At 39.8% G+C, this 23141-nt stretch overlaps 2 protein-coding genes across 2 annotated transcripts; one reads left to right on the forward strand and one right to left on the reverse strand.

Moving 5' to 3' along the window:
* Positions 1 to 117: 117 nt before the first annotated feature.
* Positions 118 to 11964, reverse strand: riok3 (RIO kinase 3 (yeast)). The gene is made up of 13 exons (XM_046043820.1): positions 11627 to 11964; positions 9890 to 10005; positions 9409 to 9554; positions 9152 to 9259; positions 7917 to 8026; positions 7235 to 7378; positions 7017 to 7144; positions 6652 to 6834; positions 5163 to 5322; positions 4368 to 4448; positions 3802 to 3891; positions 3073 to 3186; positions 118 to 1733 (listed from the first exon to the last, which is right to left on the reverse strand). The coding sequence occupies exons 1-13, from the start codon at positions 11660 to 11662 to the stop codon at positions 1620 to 1622; spliced, it is 1530 nt and encodes a 509-aa protein (XP_045899776.1). The 5' UTR covers positions 11663 to 11964; the 3' UTR covers positions 118 to 1619.
* A 4372-nt stretch (positions 11965 to 16336) lies between these two features.
* On the forward strand, positions 16337 to 19713 carry LOC123967710 (clavesin-1-like). The gene is made up of 7 exons (XM_046043901.1): positions 16337 to 16546; positions 17402 to 17572; positions 17656 to 17774; positions 18028 to 18202; positions 18457 to 18567; positions 18783 to 19003; positions 19635 to 19713. Exons 1-7 carry the CDS (start codon positions 16448 to 16450, stop codon positions 19711 to 19713), a joined length of 975 nt encoding a protein of 324 aa, XP_045899857.1. The 5' UTR covers positions 16337 to 16447.
* Positions 19714 to 23141: the final 3428 nt, after the last annotated feature.

Here is a 23141-nt window from a genome sequence, read left to right on the forward strand (position 1 = left end):
CATCTTCATCTTTTAATGACACTTCATGTTTTAATGTCACCACTGGTCTGCAGACAGTTTCACAGAGAGCTGCACAATGAGGGAAGTCATTAGAATAAATCCACACTAAAACCAACATCATGTGAAGAGGCTGCTCTGAGAGAAACATTCCCCTTGTATTTATTAAAATCAAGAACACACAATCTGCAGTAAGAGACCAACGTTTCCCACACCAGGTTTTTACATTAAGAGCTACTTGTATGATTTTTTTTCCCCACTGCAAACATCACTTCATTTAAGGTTTCTTATCCTGCTTCTATTTCAATTTTAAGTGTTACCAAAAACATTTAATTACCCCCTGCTTCAGCTTCCACAAACAGTCCCCTCCCACTTTTTACACCTGAACCGCCATAAATCAGACGAAGCTACAAACAAAGAGACCAAAAACAACAGAAACAGTATTCAGGTGTGTTTTCCCAACATGTTTTCCTTTGGGTGCATCTTCTACTTTTCGATGTAAATCTTATTGACACATATAGATATGGTTTCCTTTGACAAAAATAAAAGAGTGAAGGAAAAGATTAGACGTCAAAGAGTTATATAAATTGAGAAAAGACGGTGAATCAGACAGTTTGGGCTGAGTATTTAAAGTTGGCATCAGTATCAGATCAGATTCAGTATTTGCTATTAGCACTAAACACGAAGTACAGGGCTGATGGGTGCGTCATTTGCAGATAAAATGTTGACCTCACGAAGGCGCTTTTAGTCAACATGAAGACCAAACGCTAGCGTGGTTCAAAGGGCTTTTGTCAATAAGGAGCAGTGTTACAGAAACTCAACTGTTGTATTGACATCAAAATCAAGAAACTTTAGAGAATACCAAACCAAGAGACAATATGAGAGAGGGGGTGAAATAAAATGAGAATGGGATAAAGAGACAGAGAATGATAAAGTGAGAGTTAGATAGTGTTTTCTTTTTCCACCATCTTTCATGTGACGCAGCGTTGATAGGATAAACAGAGTCCAGCAGAGATGCACCAATACATCAGAATAATAAAAGCTTTGGCTTTAAAAAGCAGCACCTGGATTGTATTTACTGCTGATATGCATTTGGTGGTTCTGTGAAATTTGTAATAAAACAAAAACCATGTTCGCTTAGCTTAACCCCTTTAAACATCCGTTATCTTTCTGTCATCTGCATCACTGCACCTTGATTTCCCTGAAATTCAGCCTGAAACAGAATTTAAAATAAACCTCTAAGAGGACAGAAGAGGTCCATTGTTACTACGATTCTTACAAAAACACACACTGGACTCAGCGTCAGCGTGGGCCAGTATTAGCAGGAGGATATGAGATGTGGTCTCAGCTTCAGAAAACCCTGCTGGAGCAGCTCAGCAGCTCCGGACGCTCCGACTTCAACATCCAACACGGTGAAACTCATTCCTCCGGCAGCCAGGAGGGGGCGCTCCGTCCTGCCTGTTTTAAGGAAGCGGTGGGTGGGTGAATCAGTGGGTCAGTGGGATGGTGGCAGGGTTGGAGGGGGAGGCACCGGGTCCTCCAGGCGGCCTCCTCCCCTCATCTCCTCCTTTTAACATTTTCAACACGGCGGGATCGTGAAGAGAGAGCGAGCCGGGCGAGCGTTAGTCATCAGCGTCGGGTTTTAAAGGAGGATCGCCGTCTTCAGAGGAGACAGGGAAGGTTTTCTTTCCTCTCTTCTGCACGTGATCCTCGTTCCTCTTCTCCAACGCCACAATCTGTCAGAGAGCACAGATTTGTTCAACAAGTAGTTCTCTCTAAATAAATCAAAGCTCTTCCTGAAGGAACTCTGAACGCCAACTATCCAGCGGCTCTTTGCTGCTGCAGAGGAAAGGATGCGTTTAAACATCGTAAGGCTTATTGGGAAATAAATAAATAAATAAAAAAAATAAGGACAAGACACTCCGAGAGCATCAGGAATAATATGCAGCCATGTCTGAATTAAAATTCAAGTACTCTGTGTATCAAAAGATTAAGTTCCCTTAGTGTTTGGTCTGTTTGTGGAATTTGTTGACAATAAGAAATAGATTAAAACTGGCTTTTAACAAAGATGGAAACTAAATATACTTTGTTTGAAGCTGAACTTGAATTGAGAGGGAAGTGTTTGATTTGTACTTAACCTGTAAAGTAACTGCTAAAGCAGCCGTGCTTGTGTTGACTGACTGTTGGTCACCAGACTCCCTTGACAAAAACAGTAATTTTACCTCTCTACCCCTGCCTCCATAGTTTTTTGTCTTTTGTGTTTTTAAACCTTGAAAAGTGACTGTTTCTGGTTAAACAAAAAGGATCTTACTCTTTCAATAGAGGCGTCTCTCTGTAGGGATCATTTTCATAATGTTGCCAGACACATAACAGTAATAATCTGAGCCTCTCCCTCTAGGGCCGAACAATTAATCGTTTTCAAATCAAAAGTGCGATTTGAAAGAACACGAGTAGCTAATTGTGAAGACGGCAATTAAAATGTAGGTTAATTAAACATCTGATCCGTTTTGCTGACTTGTTCAGTTGTCCTTGACTTTTGTGCCTCTACTATGGTTAAGTAGACTACGTAGTTTTTTTTTTGTCTATGTTTATGTACGATCAGGAGTCTGCAAAATGTGTTTTATTTTTTAAAATCGGCCAGATTATGCCGTTGTGTGTCTGACCAGGCAGGCTGGTTCATCTGCTCTGTTCTGCTTGACCCGGCTTCCAAATAGACCAACAGTGAATATTTAAATTTAGCAAAACCTCAGTTTTAAAAAAGGCAAATCAAATAGTCAACGCAATATCTGGCAGAAAAAAAAACAATTAGATTTTTTCCCAAATCGTTCAGCCCCATCTCAGTGGCAAAAACAAGCACTATAGTGGATTTACTGTGACAGGGCCCAATAGCCCGCAAGGATTGTGCTTCAGCCCTGTTTCACTGCTGCTGACTGCAGCGCGCTCGCTCATTAATGCACGAGTTTCAATTAGTCACACTGACAGAAAAAAATAGGTCCAGGTTGCAAAATACCGACGTCACCCTTTAACTTAAAACTAACACCAATCAAGTTTTTCTTTCAGTTTTGTGTTTGTTACCTCAGAAATGAACTCGGCCTCTTCCTCTTCACCAACAGGGATGTTCAGGCCGGTCACAGCGTTGAAAAGCTCATACACACTCATCGCCTCGCTCACGCCTCTCTTCTGGAAGAACTGCACACACACACAGACCAAAGTTGATGCTGGGTTTCTAACATGATAACTCACCGGAAAGTACCTTAAAACTTAAGAACTGGTTATATAAATTCAAAGCATCTGATATAGCAGATATCCGCAAAACAATTTTACCTTGGAAATATAAACTCCTCTATCTAGTGTAAATATTATAATTCTTAATATTATATTTGTAAAATAAAACATATCCTGGCAGTTACAGTTACTTACATTCCTTTCCATTTTTAATTAATTCGATCAGATCCTGATTGTGAATTAACAAATAATGAATTCATAATTTTCCTTTTTTATTAGGAGGATAAATTTACAATCAATATAAAAATAAGGCCATCATTTGTGCTAAATCTTAACTTGAATTAACTAAAAAAAAAAAAAGTCTGACTTTTGTAGCTCCATTTGAATTCCCTATCAATATACTATCTGAACATCACCTCCAGCATTGAAAGCTGTTGCTAATACGACTCATCAATCAACATGTTTTCAGAATCCTGCAGATTTTAAGTCTGATCTTCACTTGAACAGGACTTCGGATCACAGATCTGCACGTGAGTCACTTTAACGAGAGCTGCATGTGTAGGTGAAACTGGCCATTACCGTGGCAACGTTCCTGCAGTCTCTGAAGAGGAACTCCAGGCCGTGAGGATGGGTGGGCTCGACGGACTGACTGACATCTATCAGCCACACCTGCAACACATACCAGGCATTAGAGCAGCACTGTGGAGGGTGACTCATATCAGCGGTACGGAGGCAGGAAGAGAAAAGAAAAGAAAGAAACATAGGAACTAAAGTGTGGGAGGAAAGAGAGGACAGAAGAGGGAGAAAGAACAGAAACAAAAGGGATATAATGAAAATCGAGGAAGAAATGAGGGAAGGCAGGAGGAAGGGAGAAAAAGAGCACGGCTACAAGAAGTCAAATTATGAAAAGAATCAGGAAATATGGAACAAGTGGAAAGGTTGGAATAAAAGAAGAGGAGGAAGTTGAGAGAGAAAGATGGAAAGGACAGAACAGAGGAAGCAAAAAGAGCAAAACATTTAAGAAGCAAAAAGGAGGACAGATAAAAAGGAAGGATGGAAGATTTTAGGAACTTATAATAAAAAGGTTTAATGAAAGAAGATAGGAAGATGAACAGAAAGCAGGTAATAAAAAGATGAAGTCGTACCTTCCCTTCGTGCCACAGCATGTTGTATTCACTGAGATCAGCATGAACCAGATTACACTCCTGATACATCAGCTGCATCATCTGCACAAAGACGGACAGAGAGCCACAAACACGTCACAGTTTACCTGCATCACAAACACCTCGAAGCATTACATTTATTCATTTAGCTGACGCTTTTATCCAAAGCGACTTACAATTGCTATATATGTCAGAGGTTTCACGCCTCTGGAGCAACCAGGGGTTAAGTGTCTTGCTCAGGGACACATTGGTCAGGGACGTGTCAGAGTTGGGAGTTGAACCCGCGTCTTATCCACTGTGCCATCACCATCCCCGAAGCACCTGTACTGCAGCACTGAACACTTAGCCGTGTGTTTGGAAGAGATGCACTCGGTAACATTCAGCTTTTGTTCCTACGGAGGTTGAATTAACTAACTGTTGGGTATTTTATTTTGTGTTATTTTAATTGTTATTTGGCTCCTGAAATATTTTAATCCTGATTTAACCGTGTAAAGCACTTTGTAACTTCGTTTTTGAAATGAGTGTAACCAGACTGAAGTATTAAAAACACTGATAAATACTATTAGGTTTATTTATATGTTCACTACTGAATCCACTAGTTAAATAATCACTAACTACGGACATAAAATCAGATCTGTTCTTTTAATTTTACACTGATTACATTTGTGTTTCTAACATTTAGGAAACAAACAGAAAAAAAATCTAAAGATGAATCAATGATGAAATTAATTATTACATAGAGTACAAAGTGCAGTACTTTCTGTCCAGGGTACGTACATGTAGGACCTGGTAGAAAGCGTTCTTCATGTCCTCTGAGCCCAACGTGACGTCTTTGAGTTTGGGTGCAGGGACATGGTCTTTGCCAATGAAAGACAACACCAGGATGTGTTTCTTCAACAGCACAACCTCCGGACAGGGAATCTCTGCCTTCTTCATCCTGAACACACACAAAAAAGATTTCTAGGTTTATATGCTCGTACTCTCCATTAATAACTAGGCAGTAGTACAGATAGTGTGAGCGGTGTGGCAATAGCAGCACGAGGGATACGGTGTGTATTAATTTAGAGAATGAGAGTTGGAAAAAAAAGATTAATGGACAAAATAACCAGCGGACATTAGGAAAACACCTGTGAAACTACTTTTAATACTTTTTCTACAATGAAAAATGTTTGTTTTTACAGAAACCTCGTGCCAATTTTTACTGCAGCAGCAAAAACAGCTGGCAAATGTTTAGTGGCTGACCTACAGCCTACAGGAGACACAGTCAGTCTAACCTAATCATCAAAGATTCATGAGATGGAAAAAGCGACGTTCTTGCTAACATTGACAAATTATTTATACAAGATGAACTAACAGGATGACATATGTGTTGGAATAAGCAACACGGCTGGTGGTTTGCCCGTTAATCCCCACTGCTTAAAACCTCATTTACCTTCTTTCTGCTGCCTACTTCGTCAGTCGTGGATAATAATAATTTGTAAATTCTGTGGACGTGGCGTCTATGATCCATAAAATATAATGTTATAGTGCCTGGCATTGATGCAGCTGTTCTGTGCGTTTGTTCTTGACATAATAAGAATCAAATAAAATCTAAGAGTATTAACTCAGAACGTTTACAGAGATTATCCTTCTCCTGTTTACTGCAGCACCAACAACAGCTGGTAAATGCTTAGATACTGACCCACAGCTTACAGGAGACACAGTACAATCAAACCTAATCATCAGAGAATCATGAGATAGAAAAAGTGACTTTCTTGCTAAGATTAAGAAATTCTTTATACAAGATGGACTAACAGGATGATATATGTGTTGGAATAAGGAACATGGCTGGTGGTTTGCATCGCTCATCCTCACTGCTTACAACCTCATTTACCTTCTTTTTGCTGCCTTTGCTGTTGACATAATGTGCAGCAGTACAATTTAATTTACTATGGCTCCACCAGGTCTCTAATCTCCACAAGATATTTAAAAGAACCGGTCACGATTTGTTAAAGTATGTCTACACTTACTGAAGACAAAAACAACGTGCTGCTTACAGAACTCAAACACCACGAAGGGAAGTTAAACATGTGGCCACCACAGAGCAGATGTCTGGAAGTTGCTCGACTTATGTTGTTGAGAACCGAGAACAGCAGCCACCGTCTTTCAGACAAACATCTCTGGACTACAAAAACGAGAACCAGGATGTTATCCTTTAAAGAGACACACCAGCACCAGCTGTGACGGCCCTTCGTGAGCGCAGCGGTGCGAGTAAGGATGCGTTTACCTGGCCAGGTTGTGCATCTCCTTCTCGGCCCAAAGCCTGATGACTTTCCGTGGGTTCAGTTTGCTGAAGCGTTCTTTGAAGCGATAGTCGTCTTTGATGTAACGGTCCCTGTTCTTGAACTCGTTGAGCGTCGTCTTGAAAACCTTCAGCACCACCTCATCTGGAACCGGCTGCTCCTCCAGGCTGACACACACACACACACACATAAAGTATTTGAGTAAATCAGACAGATTTCGTGTACATTTCCTTTGTGAACTGTTTTTATTTCCAGTCTTGTCTGGCTACGGGTATTTTCTCATCTGACTCAGCGTAAAGACAGAAACAAGCTCATTTCCCTAAATGAGTATTTCTGTTTCCCCACCCACCTCCCTCCATCAGCGTGGAAGACGACAGACTCTTTTCCTGTGCTGATGCAGCCGTTAATTTTCTCCAACACGCCGGCGTTCACCATTTTATACATCAGCAGACGAGTACGAGGGTCCACCGCTTGCTCCTGAGGAGGAAGGAAGGAGAAACAAGTGTGTATAATTATTCATTATTTGCGCAGCGTGTGTGTGTCTGCTGTTTATGTTTATATACGTACTGCAGTGGAGTGCTCCTTCTTCTCGTGCAGCCTGGCGCTACGTCTCTGCTCGCTGTAGCAGTGCTGCTTCAGAGAGTTATACACCTGATTGGACAACTTCAGGTCCATCCCCAACCCATCACCGACATGAACCTCTGGAGCAAACTGGCGGAGGAGGAGAGGGTGTAATGACAAAGCTATACATGTACTTGATTTCTCTGTACACAGCGTTTATAGATCGCTGTACACAGAAAGTTACTGTGGTCACTACATCCGTTTTTCTTTTCAACTTAATTAACTGTGGTTACATTTTAGTTGAGTTTTTTTTTATATCCAGGATGTATTTAATAAACGATTAAACATGTTTACAGTTTAACATAACTGATAAGTCTTTGGTTTTGTTGTAACACTGATGGATAACTTTTAGAGGGAGGGACAATAAGTCAGCCAGTAAGTTTCAAACCGACTGGCCGGGCGGGGACAAATCCAGCTTCAAAATACGACCTGGTGTTTGTTTGCCGTCAAACTCTGAAAGTCTTGTTTCCAAAGTATCACTTCCATGAAACCAAAATTGTAAAGAAATTCAACACTTTCAGTTCTTTAAACATAAAAATAAAGGTGTTTTAGGCTTTCTGACGGATCTTTTAGCATGTTTTAATAAATACAAACTGTGAGAGTATTAAAGAGCGTGAGGCTGTCTTACATTGTCCATGCGCGCAGTGTTCTTGCGGCCGCAGGTCACCTCGTCATGTTTGGTGGTGATGTTCTTGCCTTTCCCAGTGAAGCCTTTCCTGGGTGTGGTCTGGGGCTTATCTGATTGATCAGACACACACACAGCTTTAGAGTTTGTGTGATAATTACTGCGAGGACAGAAGAAGTTCAAAGAGACTGTTAGTAGGAGCCATTACAATGTTTTATGTCCAGATTTGGCCAGCAGGTGGTGCCAGGGTGCTGGCATAACTAACTGGGGCTCATCCACTTAGGAGGGCAGGTGCAACTTGACACAGGTGTTGCCAGAGGGGAAAAGCCGACCAGTTTTTAACAGCCGTAGATGCGGCAGGTGTGCCTATTTGCTTGATGTTTATTAGGAAACTGTTGATGGAGATGGAATATTGTACCGTGATGGATGTTGAAGGCCGTATGTGCAACAATAAATCATCTCTTTCATGACAGAGAAGAAAGCAGAAGTTGAACTCTTGTTGCATTCTTTCTAAACCGAACAAATCGGCCGCGGTAAGCGCAGCGCGTCAACTACTTTAAACCTCTGTGTAGCCCTCAGCTGCTTTAAGCTTAGGCTTAGCGGTTACGCTGTTGGCGCCAGATGTTTAGTGACGTAAAGGGAGACAACTCAACAGATTTAATATACCAAGTTACAGCAGCATGATTGTTCTCTTCCTCTTAACAAAATCAACAAAGCAAAGATGATACAATGCAAGAAAGATATGTTTCCAGCACTGTGGGGTGAAAAGGCAGGTGGACAAAATAACAGAAACACTTTAAAAGTCAATAGCCCTTTACTACTTTTTTTTTTGTTGAGACGATCAGTGCTGATTTAACTCAGTTTATTTTTGGAGGTTGCTGTTTGTGGAGTTACGTATGACCACGGTTGCGGTCCTTTAAAAAATATCCCGTGTTTCTAGAGACTTCTTTCTGTGACTTCCTTCTGTCACTTTACATGGTTCTGCAGTGACCATGCTTGTAATATAAATGGTGACCGTCAGACATCTACTGAAGCTGAAACATTCTGTTTCTGAAATGTTAAACTTAATATGACTCACTGGTGCAGCTGTAACTATGATTCATAGCAGTTGGAGCATCAACCACACAACCTAAAATAATATTTAATCTGGAGAAGTCTCTTAATGGAAACTGAACATACTGAGCCAGGGCTGTATGGTACTGTCAGGTGTTTCTGTTAACTCCCTGTAGGTGTGTTACCTGCTCTGTATGGGTCGTGTCTTGTATCCTGCCAGTCCACCTCGTCCTCTGAGCTGTCGCTGTCTTCATACGGATGAACCATACGGTAGTTCTCAAAGGAGATGGACACTGGACACAAAGATCCAAAGGCAGACTGTTACTGACCTAAAAAGCTCAGAAGAACTAAGGACATTATTATTCTTATTTTAATGGGCCACAGTCAGTAACTGCACCTACGGCATTTTTATTTACACGCGTCAGACTGTTTGTGGCGCTACCTTTGCTGTCTCCGTTGAACTTCTTCTCCTCCCGGCGGAGCTGATCATCAAACTCGCGGTCAAACTGCATCTGCAGCATCTGAGCAAGCATCAGGTCACTGGTCGTATCAGAAACGTCATCTGACAACAAAAGATCTGCTGCGGGACTGAAAGACGGACAGAGAGGACGGTAAAACAACAGAAAAACAGATTTTTAACTGTCAAATAGACTCCTTCATGATGTCTCAATGGATTTCGGTGATTAACTTTCATTTTAATAAAGCAGACAGAACAAAGAGACTAAATTATATATATATATTTATTTCAGCTGGTGGTATTGGTTCTATGTTCATTTATGAATGTGTCTTTTTTCTTTTGTCCTCCTGTAATAATTAATAGTACTTTAGAAAAAACAAAGACAAAAATACACTAATCACTAAAGAGCAACTTGAAACTGTACAGCACACTGATGGATAAAACAAACACACAGGTGAGAGCTTACTCAGTGAGTGTAGGGAAGGCGTTGCTTTCCTCGTCCAGCTGTCTAGCCAGCTGCTCGCTCATCACATCGGCCAGAGAGCAGGCCGGAGCCGCCAGGGCCACCGAACCCCACGGGCTCTGGAAAAAAAAAACAACACGCACATTATTACCCCACTTAGCAAAACACATTCACATAATTTAAATTTCATTAAACTCTGGCCATGAAGTTCACTGCAACATAATGTCATTCTCAAATTCGCCCATAGTTTTTGCATTTTACACACTTGGATTAACACCATGACAGCGAATGACGGTGAGATCAGCTGCCAGTTTATTAGGTACACCTAGCTGAAATATTAACATAGTCTAATACAACAGCCTGGTAATAAATCCTTCTTTAATTCAAGTTATGTTCTATTTCTAATGTATCTATCAATGAGGGTAGAGTAAATAACCTCTCATTTTAACACAATACAACTCAACAGCAACACAAACTGCAGCCTCCAGAAAGACCAAACAGTCAAATAAAAAACTCTGACTATAAACTGTAAGCAAATATTTCCTTGATTTGTTGTCTGATCTGTAAAACTTCCTAAAGCCAAAAAAGACATCTTCTCCAACCTGCACTATAAACTCTGTTTCATATAACATGAGACAAAAGAGCATTTAAAGAGACTGAACTAGAGAACGGCTGGCATTTTATTTAAAAAACAAAACATCAAACAAATGTTGACATATTGGTTAGCTGATTACTAATTTCTGATCTATATTAGGATAAATCAGTTTTAGCTGCGCCTACCAAACTCACTGGCAACTGTTTGTGCATGTAGTTCACCAGAGTTACCAACAGGTAAGTCACACAGCGCCATGAATCACAACATGAAACACAAAGAATAAACTGTAGAAACTGTGCAAACCTATTGTTCACATGACAAGAGGACATAGCATTGAGATGGATGAATGAATACAAGATAAATGAGCTGAAACTAAAGATAGCCTTTAAGCAAATACTAAACCACCTTTAGACATTATTAGTCATCTGTACAGTGACACTCACACAATGTAATTAAACCCCAGAGTGAGTCATGAATGGACAGAAACTATAAAAGAAGAAGCGAGACAGACAAGTCCAGGCATGCCCTGTCAATTCTCTTAGGATCACGCCCACAAGATTTAGAGACTTATATCTATGTATTTGTATAAAATTACAGTTTGCCCATGGACACACTAAACAACAGAATGATGGACAACATATTAAATAGATTGAGGTCACAACAACATGGCCAGAAAAGGGCATATCTGCTAACTGTTAGCAGCTAACTGAGACATTTGTTAGCATTTAATCTTTAAAAAAACAGAAGACTGAAGTTGTTTGACAGTCGTAAACAAGACCGGGAACAATCATTCTCACCACATCATAGTTTTAATACAGTAATAAGAGCGTTTAAGTCACGTGCGGAGGTTAATTTAATGATCGACAGCACTCAGATCACAGTCTTTATTTAGAAAATGGCTAACTAGCAATAGACGTGACATCGCGACTAACACAGCCTCTCGGTTTATTTCCATGTATCTCCAATCATGGCACAGCCATCTGCTGAGTTATCTGTCTGCAACTTCAGCCTTTTAAGGAGAGAAGACTGTCAAGTTGGATAACAACTAGCTTAACTCAAGCTAACACCGCCAGCTAACTGACGTAGCTTAAACAGCGTGTACACGACACAAAAGAAGAAGATATCCAGCAAAAACGGCGTCTTACCTTTGGTGTTTCTGCCGCGACTCCTGTTTGATCCATGATTACGGTTATCGATTGATTAGATTCTGTTTGTGAAGACTGAATGGTGGCTAGCCGCTGAGCTAACGTTAGCACGCTCCGAGGGCAGACTGCTACAAAATGTCGTGAAAATGAGACGAATAACAAACTTCCCGCGACGTGACACGTACAAACAGCTGTTGTATAAACTTCAGGGAATATAAAAAAAGATAATTTAGTCAATAAGAAACGTTTGTTTAAATAACCTGGCGGCTGAAAGGAGGCAGAGAAGCTCACTGAGGTGTTTCCCAGCTGAGTGAACCTTGGCACAACAGGAAATACGTCACTGTCCGAGGAGGCTGTAGTACGCCTTCACAATAAAAGCCGTCACCCTGTTACAAAGAGGTCTTTTAATTTATTGATATCTATTGTCAATATTTAACTAATGGCAGCTGAAACGAGATATCGATTCATCAGTTAGCTGGCAGATGGAAAAATATTTGTTAGAGTGTTTAGAACATGACAATGTTGTAAGACATCGTTAGAGGAAATTAATTGGTAAAATGTTTGTTTGATTCTTCTCACAACACATGTTACCATTTATAAACAAAACCCCGCATTTATAAAGACATAGACTGTATTCGTATTATGAGTTTTATTATCGCTGTTGTCAGGAGAGTAATGTTAATAGTAATAATAATTTAATAATTGAGTGCAGTCAGGTTAGATTATTGAGTGGAAAAACTTAAAAAAGGTCATAAGATGCATAAAGGAGAGCGGAGGAAAAATAATAATGCATACATATCAATATTAGAAAGCTATTTGAAGTACAGGAGGGTAGAAATAAGGACAAAGGACCTTGTAATATAGAACAAATGTGATGCAAGAAAATTAAATGTCATAAATAGGTCTGTTAACATAGATTGATTTTGTGTCAAGCCGACGCACATATGCGTGCACCTGCGTGCGTGCACGAGCCGCTGCGTGTGCGCGCACAGCTTGCAATCTGTCCAGGTTAACTCGAGAACGCGCATGACCGTCAGCTGCCGTCACACAGGCACGAGCGTCCAGGTGAGTAAAGTCAGACAAGAGGAAGACCGGAAACCAGTTATAGCGCGTCTCCAAAATAAAGAGTGGAATTTTTGATTATAGAAAACAAGAGGTTGGAGTACTCTGGGCCACACAAGACCTTACTGGAAGTTGAAAAACAGTTTGCTTTGTGTGCTGTAATGATTAGTTTATGATTCATTGACATTAATAAAATGTATCATCAATCACTTTGACAATTAAAATGAAAGTAAATTATAAAGAATAAATACCAAACATTCTTTGGATCCAGCTTCTTTAATTATATTTATTTTATATCATGTAAGTTTAAATATTATTTTAGGCTAGTAGGCTATATTAACATATTTGGTTTTGATCTGTCTGCACAAGAAGACTTTTTAAGACATCATCTGGGACTTATATACGGATATATATACTTATATATGGAATAATGTGACTATTTTCTGATGTTTTCAAGCCTAAACGAACAATCAAAAATGTCACCTCTACACTGAATTGATAAAACAAAATAAAGCAAACCCTGAATTGTATTTTATTAAGTGATCTAGTGGCAAATTAGATGTATGCCAGAGTAAACTATCATGTCCTGGCGTGCATTAAAGATAAACAATAATAATAATAATAATAATAATAAAATCATAATAATAAAAATCAACTCTCAAAAGAAATCAAACTGATTTATACTGTATTTTCCTTATTTTATTTTTATGTTAAGACAAGGCTTGGTTGATCTCAAACTGGGAAAATTCACTTGTTACGGCAGCTCCAGGAAAAATACACATTAGATAATAAATAGCATCAAAAAACACTTATATAATAATAATAGAAAAATATTTAATAAGAACTGAATGTTGTGGATGCTTATGTAAAGGCTATAGGCCTATGCTTGTGTGTGTGTGTGGTTTCTTCATTGTCTAGATATTGTTTTTTTTTTTTCCTTTCTATTCTTTCTGCTTATTGGATAGCCTACTTTTCCGCTAAATTAATAAAATAGCCTATAAATAATTATGAAACTGTGCTCTGATAGAGTTTTCATGATGGACCTAATTGAACATCGAATCTTTTGACAACAATGTAAATTTTGCATTTCTCGAGGTTTTATGATAACCTGAGCACCAGGTTGAATCTTTGAGAAAATCTAAGCTGTTGAAAATGTGATATTCTTTTGAAAGTGTTGAGCGGAAGTCTCGCTGTTTATTTAGAAAACTTGACGGTGTCGGAGCATCCTGACGTCTTCTCGGAGCACAAAGTGGAGACGCATCTGATGCTGGGCTGTCCTCCTCACACCTTACAAAGCACATACGGAGCCACAAGGACAGGCTTTAATCATCTCTGCCGCCTTCAGGGACGCTCATCCTCATTTCTCCTGCTTGTTCTTTTTTATTTTTTTTTTAACTGAGATCTCTTTCTTCCGCGGGATACCTACCGATGGCCACCACCGCCACCGTCCCCAGCATCAGCACCACCACCGGAGGGCCGTCGGGCCAGCCAGGACGGCCGGGATTCAACCAGCATACCTAGCAGGTCGCTTCACTGTGAGCATTTCTACCTTATTTCTATTTAAAATAACACTAAAATACACTAAAGTGCATGTAGGAGGGGTTCATCCCCGCTGAATGAGCTCACTTGTGGGGGATGCTCTTAAATATTTGCCTCCTTCTGAGGACATTTGGTGAGGACACACACGCACACACTGCCTACATATCATGAGGGTCACTTTTACCATTAAACTGACAGGAATCTGAATATTTAGATGAATCCAAGAGACTCTGCATTACATGTAAACATTTTCCTTCTTATATTATTTCCCCATCGTGCAGCATTCACGCAGCTCGGGTGGTTTTATTTGCCTTTGTTTAATCTCAGTGGTGGAAATGTAAAATACAGCCCCGTGGGACCTTCAAGTGTTTCTGGGTTTTCAGCATGCTGTCTCAGAGGACACACAGATTGGACGATGTAAACGGCAGATGGGTACGGGTTGGGGGCGGGGTTGTAAAGCGGGTGGGCAGGGGGGTCATCTGAGGCCCCTGGCCCATAAAAGAAAGATAAAGATAACCTTTATTGATCCCACTGAAATAAACAGCAGAAAAAGTACAATATCAGCTGCATAGTAGCCATAGGCTAAGCAACTCTACAGTGAAAAAGAAAATATATAGCCTTATATAGTATTAATAATAAAATAATATATATATAAGCTACATTATGCATTCACAAACACAAATAACGGGCAAGACAATGCAAGTTTATTTGTTTTTCACATTTCAACAGCAAGGCAATTCACAGTGCTTTACATAAAACATAAAAGCAACACAGAGTTACTACAGTTCATCCTGAGAGGAACATTAATGTGTGAAATATATTTCATAACCAATGACTGTTATAGATATGTTGTTGAGACAGACAGAACCGTGCTGCTGATGGGGGCCAATAATTCAAAAATGAATTTGCTCTTGAAGAAAAAGTTCTAATCTGGTGATTGATGAAGCGTCTGGTGTGTGCAGACAGCAGCACACGAAATACAGGTTACGTTATGTTACATACTGCGTAACAGATCATGTGACGTTAGGTTGCGTAGCAGGTCCTGGCAGAAACGTGTAACTTTTATGTTCTGTAAAATGCTCACTGCAGTTCAACTGTGATGATTTGACTATATTTTCTATTCTAAATTAATCTGAATCTGCAGAAGTAACTAAAGCTGCCAGATAAATTTAGTGCAACATTTTCATCTTAAATGTCGTGGAGTAAAAGTAGTGGAACCACTGCAGTAAACCTACTCTTGTTCTGTTACTTAACTCTATTTTGATGTTTGTTATGTTATATTCATGTTCTTTTTTTTTTTTTTTAAAGGAATACAATATAATACAACAACTTATAAAAATACTGCTTACAAAGATCAGCTTACAATTGTAGCTTTGGTTGTATAACATGAACTCCTCCTAAAAGCCCTAAATTCCTAGAAAAAATACAGCAGCAGCAGAAATGACCTCTTTAAAGACAACTTCATGTGCTGTACCTGTTCATCTTTCCTCTCTCCTACAGGCTGAGGAGGGACACATCAGACCAAGCTGCCTTAACTGACCTTTGACCTTTCTCTGACGACTCACCCGAGGGGTCACGACCCCAACAGGACTCATCATCATCGTTAAGCCTCCAGCTCCCAACAGCCTGATCATGACGACGCCGAGAGTCGACGTCGCCTGATACCACCTGCAACCAGGATCTGAAAGATGACAGAGAGCAGGAGGAGGAGGGAGCTGTGAGACGCTGAATGGGAAAAGCATTAGGACAAAAAAGGAGGACCAGTGCCATGACGCAGACTGTTGCACTCTGAAAACCTGTAACAAACTCAACGTTTCAATCCAGCATCAAAAACCAAAAAGCAGAGACCTTCAGCTTCCTAAGAACCAACAATGTAGAGGAAGACAGCAAAGACGATTGTTGACGATCAGCTGTTACTGTTGGACATCAGTCCATCAAAGACGACCACGATTGTCTCTTACTGACGAATCTGTTTCAGTCACGCTGTTTTTTTAATTTATATGGAGTTTAAAATCAAAGACAGCAAATAAGATTGTGTTACAGATAAAAGGGCAAAGACTCCATTTACTCACCTCGTCAACCACCACATTAACAACTGAGCCACAAAAAGATTGTACCGCAAAACAATCAACACAACCAAACTGTCTGGACATACGTCTTCAGGTCCTGAAGTTGGAATTAAACACATTTTGGACGTTAGGAACCAAACCACACTCCACAATGACGCATCTACACGCAGGCCTGAGCTCAGAGACGACAGAAAAGGCTCGTCTAGAGCTGAATGAAAACCCGGACACTCTGCATCAGGACATCCAGCAGGTACACAGCATCATATTCTACCATTCTTGGCTAATGTTAGCATGCTAATGGTAGTATTCATCTCAGTTTAAGCCTTACCCTGCATATGGCTCTCAGCTCCAAGCCCACTTATATAAATCTTATATAATCTTATAAATATATAGTTTGAAATAGCTTCTCATAGTAGTTTTTATCAAACAAACAGGAGGAAATAGCGCATTTGTTGGGGAATATTTTCAGCGGTGGATGAATCCGTGGTTTTAATAGTTTCCGGACAACAACTGAGCTCTTTGGATAAGAGGGAGAGGAGACATCAGGCTGTACTTGTTAGCTGATACGTTCATTGTTGGTTTTGGTCTTTTTGTGAGATTTAATGACAAGAAGAAAAATATAGAATATCACCATATTGATAGACCTGAAGTCTGACAGTATAGAGCTGAGTGTGACTGAATTAAACTGTCATCGGGCCCCTACTGACCCCAACCTCCTGCCCTTTGTGCAATGTGCATGTACCCCGTTGCTGTCACTACGTTCCTGTTAAGGTCAGTGCAGGCAGTTCTCAGATGTTGCAGTAATACTTTATGTGTGTTAGCTTGTGGTAATTTGATTAAACAAAACTGAACAATATGAACAAAATTAATAAAGTACTTAAAACTAGATTTATGTTTTTGTCATGGTGTTGGATTTCTCCAGAATTGCATACCCCACCTTTAAATTTTGTAATAAGTGGTGCAAATTTCCAAACAAATGTGCTATTAATTAAATCACAAAAGCTGACAACCAGTAAATCTGGGGGCCTTTGGGGCCCTTATACAGGCTGACTGCAGACGTCTCCACTCCTGTTTACTCCCATGTTTCCCTCTGTGTTAATTCCAGGTGCGGGACATGATCGTCACGCGGCCAGACATCGGTTTCCTGCGGACGGACGATGACTTCATCCTCCGTTTCCTGAGAGCCAGGAAGTTCAACCAGGCGGAGACCTTCAGACTGCTGGCCCAGTACTTCCAGTTCAGACAGCAGAACCTCGACATGTTCCAGAGCTTCAAGGTCTGTTCCTCTTTGTGATCTTACAGCTTGAAGAAGACATTGCAGATTAAAGCTCTGGTTTCAAAAGTGTGTTTATGTGTCAGGTGGATGACCCGGGTATTAAGCGGGCGCTGATGGATGGTTTCCCGGGTGTACTAGAGACTCCAGACCAACATGGCCGAAAAATCCTTATCCTGTTTGCCTCCAACTGGGACCAGAGCAGGTAATGAACTCACACACACACACACAAACACACACAAAAAATACACATCAATCTATTGATTGAAAACACAAAGAGCCTAATGAGTCATTTCTTTACTTAGATTAAAAATAGACAAGAACAATTGGATCATAGTTAAGACTTACAGCGTGAAGAACCGTCACACTCTCTTTAACTATTGATTAGCTGCTGATAAACAATTACACGTTTTCCTAATCACGTTCTCCTCCTCCTCCTCCTCCTCCTCCTTGATCAGGAACTCTTTCACAGACATCCTGCGGGCGATCCTGCTCTCTCTGGAGGTTTTGATAGAGAACCCGGCGCTCCAGATCAACGGTTTCATCCTCATCATCGACTGGAGCAACTTCTCCTTCAAACAGGCCTCCAAGCTCACGCCCAACATCCTCAAACTGGCGATCGAGGGCCTCCAGGTAAACAAAACCACCACAAACAGATCTCAAGGAAGCCTGTATAACTTTTGAATCAAGCAATAAAAGATCTCTTTGCAACTCAAACCGTGTAAAAAAGGACTTACTGATTAGTTTAAATATCCATTTTCTTGTTTACAAAAAGTTACTATGATGTTGTTATAATATTAAATTAGATTTTTAATTACATGCTTTTAAATCTTTCCTCTCCCCTCTTTGCATCCTTTCCATCTCTTTTCCATGTTTACTCTCCTCAGGACAGTTTCCCCGCTCGGTTTGGAGGAATCCATTTTGTGAATCAGCCGTGGTACATTCACGCCATGTACACCATCATCAAACCTTTCCTCAAAGACAAGACCAGGAAAAGGGTGAAACACATACACATGTCCTTCCTCCTTTCTTTTTATGGCTTCTCCTCCTTATGTGTTCCCTTTTCATTTCATACATCCTCTTTTCTTTCGTCCTCATCTCTTCTCCCCTTCCTTTTTCTCTTCCATCATTTCCTCTCTCTCTGATCTCCTCTAATCTCTCCTCTTTTCTCTACCATCTCTTTTTCATCTTAATTCTTGTTTCTTCCCCTCAGATCTTCCTCCACGGGAACAACCTGAACTCGCTCCACCAGCTCATCCAGCCAGAGTGTTTGCCATCTGAGTTTGGCGGGACTCTGCCTCCGTATGATATGGGCATCTGGGCCCGAACGCTGCTGGGACCCGACTACAACGACGAGACAGAGTACACGCTGACCTACGATGCCCTGCACGTCAGGGAGAACTGTGGAGGAGGAGACAAGGAGATGATGAAGAGGTGAGGAGAAAATGTGGGGAGAGAGAGAGATGGAGGGGGAGTCTGTCTTTGAATTAAAAGGGACTGCAGATGACAGCATTTACTAAGTACATGTCAACTAGGTTTGGCCCTTTAACTCTTGTTCAGAGGTGTTCAGTAGGAGGAAGTTTTTATCTCTTCAGTCACTTAAGACCTTCATCAGGTCCCTGTACTCCCCCACAGTATCACTATCGTCAGAGTATTTCTGGATGCGGCAGGATTCAGAGTTGTACTTGAGTTTTATAGTTGTCCGCTGTGTGCAACAGAAAAGGAGCTAAAACCGGATCCTGTTGAGCCCCAGTGCTGCTTACCACCGTCCCAGAGACACAGTTTCCCAACCTGACAAACTCTGGTTTTCATGTCAGGTAATTTGTGATCCATGTGGTCTCAGTTGGCTTAGAGGCAGCAGCTCCAGGTATTCATGATGTATGATGTCGTTGTTTAGCTAGTCCAGACGCCCTACTTTCAATACCAGTACAAGACTGGATGTTTTCCACAGAACTGGGACGCTCCCCATGTATAGTCCTAGGAGTATAGGACCTGAGTACTTCTTCCACCACTGCTATTTGCTTTGACTGCTGCTACTATCAGACAGTATCTGTTTGTGTTTCAGGTCTCAGTCTGCGGTGGAACCAGGAACTCTCCGACAAACTGAAAGAGAGACCAGCACGCCACTACTGGCCCTGGACTGAGCGCGCACACACACACACACACACACGCAAATCCATCAACACACATGTACAGACTTTCAAGACACTTCTTAAAGACAAAATCCACTTTGAAACAAACACACATATTCTGTCTATATAAATCACACACACACTGCACCAGCTGTGTATTAAGCAAATGAATTTGAACTTGTGTCCTGTTGACCTGAACTTCCTGAACAGGACAAACACACACACACAGTCAGTCCTGTCTCTGAGCCGTCTAATGCCTCCCAGCTGAGCCTCTCTCCAGCCTGATGTCCACAACAACAACAACAACAACACGCTCTGAAGTGTGTGTTTGTGTGTCGTCAGAAACAAGCAGGAATGTAACACGGTGATCACATTTAACCCGTGACGCGACTCTGTTTCTGTGAACCGAAACATCTGAAACATAAAAACTAAGAATCAAACGTGATGAAACATTGAAAGGATTTGGTGAAACTTACAGATACGATGTCAGGCCATGTTAGCAAAGAAGATGGTAAGACAAAACAACGATTAAATATACATTCATATCCTTAATTAATAAACATTTAGAGAAGGTTGCGCCAACAAGGATTAATTTAAACAAACATTAAGTTTGATCAAAGTTTTGTCATTTTGTGTTGGAGCAACACAAGAACCGTGTTGATGGAACATTCTGAGCCTTATTTATGTAGAAAAAATAGATTTTTTTCCAGGTTGCACTATAAATATTAATAGATTTACTCACTCATGTTTATTTGTCTTACTTGCTCTAAGTTTGGGAACAACAGGATGTTTGGAGTCAGTTGGGCTGTGGGCTACAACCTGAGCACCAAACACCAACATTGAAAGAAAATGTTTCCAAATGAATCATAATAAAAGTAAAAGTTGGAGCCCTAAATATAGCACTGTTTGTGGAAAAACTCTGTTTAATAATTTAAACCAGGTGTATACTAAACTTGTGTAAATAACCAACTGTCTGCTAACAAGTTCACATTAACAATTTAATGAGGTGATAATTGTGGTTACAACATGTTTCTGCTGCCCCCAAGTGGCCAAAAACAAAATCAATCCAGCTTTAAAGAACCATTTCACATTAATCTTGTTTAAATTTGAGTTGCAAACAGAATTATAAGACATTATAAGTCATGATTGAAGATAATCCTTGTTGGTGAAACCCAGACTTTAATGTTCAAAAGAGTATTTATCTTCAGTGTTTCCTGAGCTGTGACTCTAAAATGTGAATCTCAAGTTTGTTTAAGGTAACTGTTCAGTTCATGGCGGCTTCATCACTACTCTACATTCTTTATCTACTTACTCGAGTATTTCCCACAACTTATGAATCAAAATACTTTGAATTCTGTCAAATCTTTGTCTTTAACTGACTTTAATGTCCTGAAATCTAAAAGAAATTCAGTGGAGGTGGAAACATTTTCACATCAGTCATCAAAGTAAGGAAGGACAATGTAAAATTAAAAAATCACTTTGGTAGAATAATGTCATCTTTTTATTTCATGTAAACAACAAAATCACATCAAGTTAGGCCAACTTTGCACAAGCATTTCAAAATAAAAGCACTGCACATGTTGCCACAAATTACCAGATGCTATGAACAGATCACATGCATGAACATTTTATAAACTGTTCTACCAGAGTGAAAAGGTATTGTGCTGTGAAGAAACTACCGGATGCCAAATTATCACCTTTAACCTCGACTACAGTGAAGGGAAAGATTGTTTTTATTAAATTTAACTTATTTGAAGATTGTATATTGTTATAATTATTATTACACAGTAAAAAAGTGACACACTTGGCCGATTTTATCCTGAGATATTTGAAGTTAAATTATCTTCAATTCCTGCTATGAATATAAAAATCTAAGACCAAAACCTACTAGTTAAAAACATCAGATTTATGATTAAAAAAAACTTTTGCAGGTTGATAAATTCACTTTGAAATTTTCTGGATATAATGTGAATTATTTGTAAATATAAAGGCCAAGTTTGTCATTATTTTTTGCAGTGCTTGACTCATCAGGGCTACACTGAGCAGTGATCTGATCTCCACTTGACTGTAATGTAATGTATTTCCTTTCAATGAATGTAAAGAAGTAAACATTTACACCAACATGATTGTGTTGTGTTTCACTTAACAGTTTTTTTTAAAGAAAACAAAGGCACCGTTCACAAAAAAAACAATAAAACGTGTTAAAGGATGGGAAAATATACACCAAAATGTATTTTAAAATAAGATACCGAATACTTTAATATTAATTTTTTCTAAATAAACTACAGTATTTTTGTATCTCAAGCTATTTTATGGATCCCTTCACCAGTACAGTGACAGAGTTGATTAAGTGGAAATTTATGAAATCAACAGCTTTTCTCTGCTTAATGAGTCATGCAATAAATCTGACAGGCAACCATTTAACAGATCAAATATTGTCTTATCATTTTGATCAACCAGATGCGAGGGAACGTAAAATATTGGTGTGGCTCTTCAGGGGCTCTGTATGTTGAGGATATTTTTTGAGGACTGCTTTTGCGTTCCCTTCCAATAGGTTTTGCTTTGCCTTTGTTTTCTTCTTCCATTCCTCCTGAGCCATGGCAGCATTTGTTTCCACTCCGCTGCTCCCAGTGGCATGCCCCAGTCAGCTCACTGAACTTACTTTGAACTGGGCTGATATAGTGCTACTATTCAATAAGCATAAGAAATTATCAGAGTGACCCTTCAGGAGTAGAGTTGGTACTTTTATATTATTTTTTGCAGATTCAGTTCATGTCAAAAGTAAAAGATTATGTAAAAAGTTATTAAAATGTTCTGGTGTTCAGTGTATGAGCGATGTTTAAGACAGCAATGGCTTTTCACCAAAATCCAGATATTTTAGTTACTAAAAACAACAATATTTTTATATTAACAAGGGATCTAAATGACAACATGAAATTGAAATACATCTTTCATAGTGAAAGTGAGAAACCCATAGGTAATTATCACCAGACTTTGTAGTTTTTTAGTGAAGTTTTCTGCAATAACACACTGATGTACTAGTAAATTCGACTACTTAAAAAATAAATAAAATTATAATCATGCATTAATAAAAATGATACTTAAGTATCTGTTAAACTGCGAGAAAAGTCTGGTATTGGTCGTAATAAGCAGACCTTCAGAGAGGGAACTTTATGCATGCAGCCTGGATGCTGCTTTTTCACATCAACTTCCAAAATGTGTTAGAAATATGTGGAAATTAACTGCAATTGTCCATCAGTCCACAATGTGGAGCTGCAACAAAAAGCAAAACAGAAGAATCCATTTAAATTAATCTGCAGTTATGTTGTCATAAACAGAACTAATCTGCAGAGGCACTTTAGGTTCAAAATGAATGAAATAAATTCCAGGTCCAGATGGAAGAGGTGTCTGAGTGTGGAGCAGAAGGAGTGGAGGAGTCT

The sequence above is a fragment of the Micropterus dolomieu genome, linkage group LG01 (genome assembly GCF_021292245.1).
Source record: "Micropterus dolomieu isolate WLL.071019.BEF.003 ecotype Adirondacks linkage group LG01, ASM2129224v1, whole genome shotgun sequence".
Classification (NCBI taxonomy): Eukaryota; Metazoa; Chordata; class Actinopteri; order Centrarchiformes; family Centrarchidae; genus Micropterus; species Micropterus dolomieu.

Excerpts from the sequence above, each read along its gene's own strand:
- riok3 (XM_046043820.1), bottom strand. The coding sequence starts at position 11,662 with ATGGATCAAACAGGAGTCGCGGCAGAAACACCAAAG. Across the intron at positions 3,892-4,367 it reads TGCTGTGGCACGAAGGGAAG|GTGTGGCTGATAGATGTCAG; the intron begins GTACGACTTCAT and ends TATGTGTTGCAG. Across the intron at positions 3,187-3,801 it reads ACTGCAGGAACGTTGCCACG|TTCTTCCAGAAGAGAGGCGT; the intron begins GTAATGGCCAGT and ends GTGTGTGTGCAG.
- LOC123967710 (XM_046043901.1), top strand. The coding sequence starts at position 16,448 with ATGACGCATCTACACGCAGGCCTGAGCTCAGAGACGACAGAAAAGGCT. Across the intron at positions 17,775-18,027 it reads TCCAACTGGGACCAGAGCAG|GAACTCTTTCACAGACATCC; the intron begins GTAATGAACTCA and ends CTCCTTGATCAG. Across the intron at positions 18,568-18,782 it reads AAGACAAGACCAGGAAAAGG|ATCTTCCTCCACGGGAACAA; the intron begins GTGAAACACATA and ends TCTTCCCCTCAG.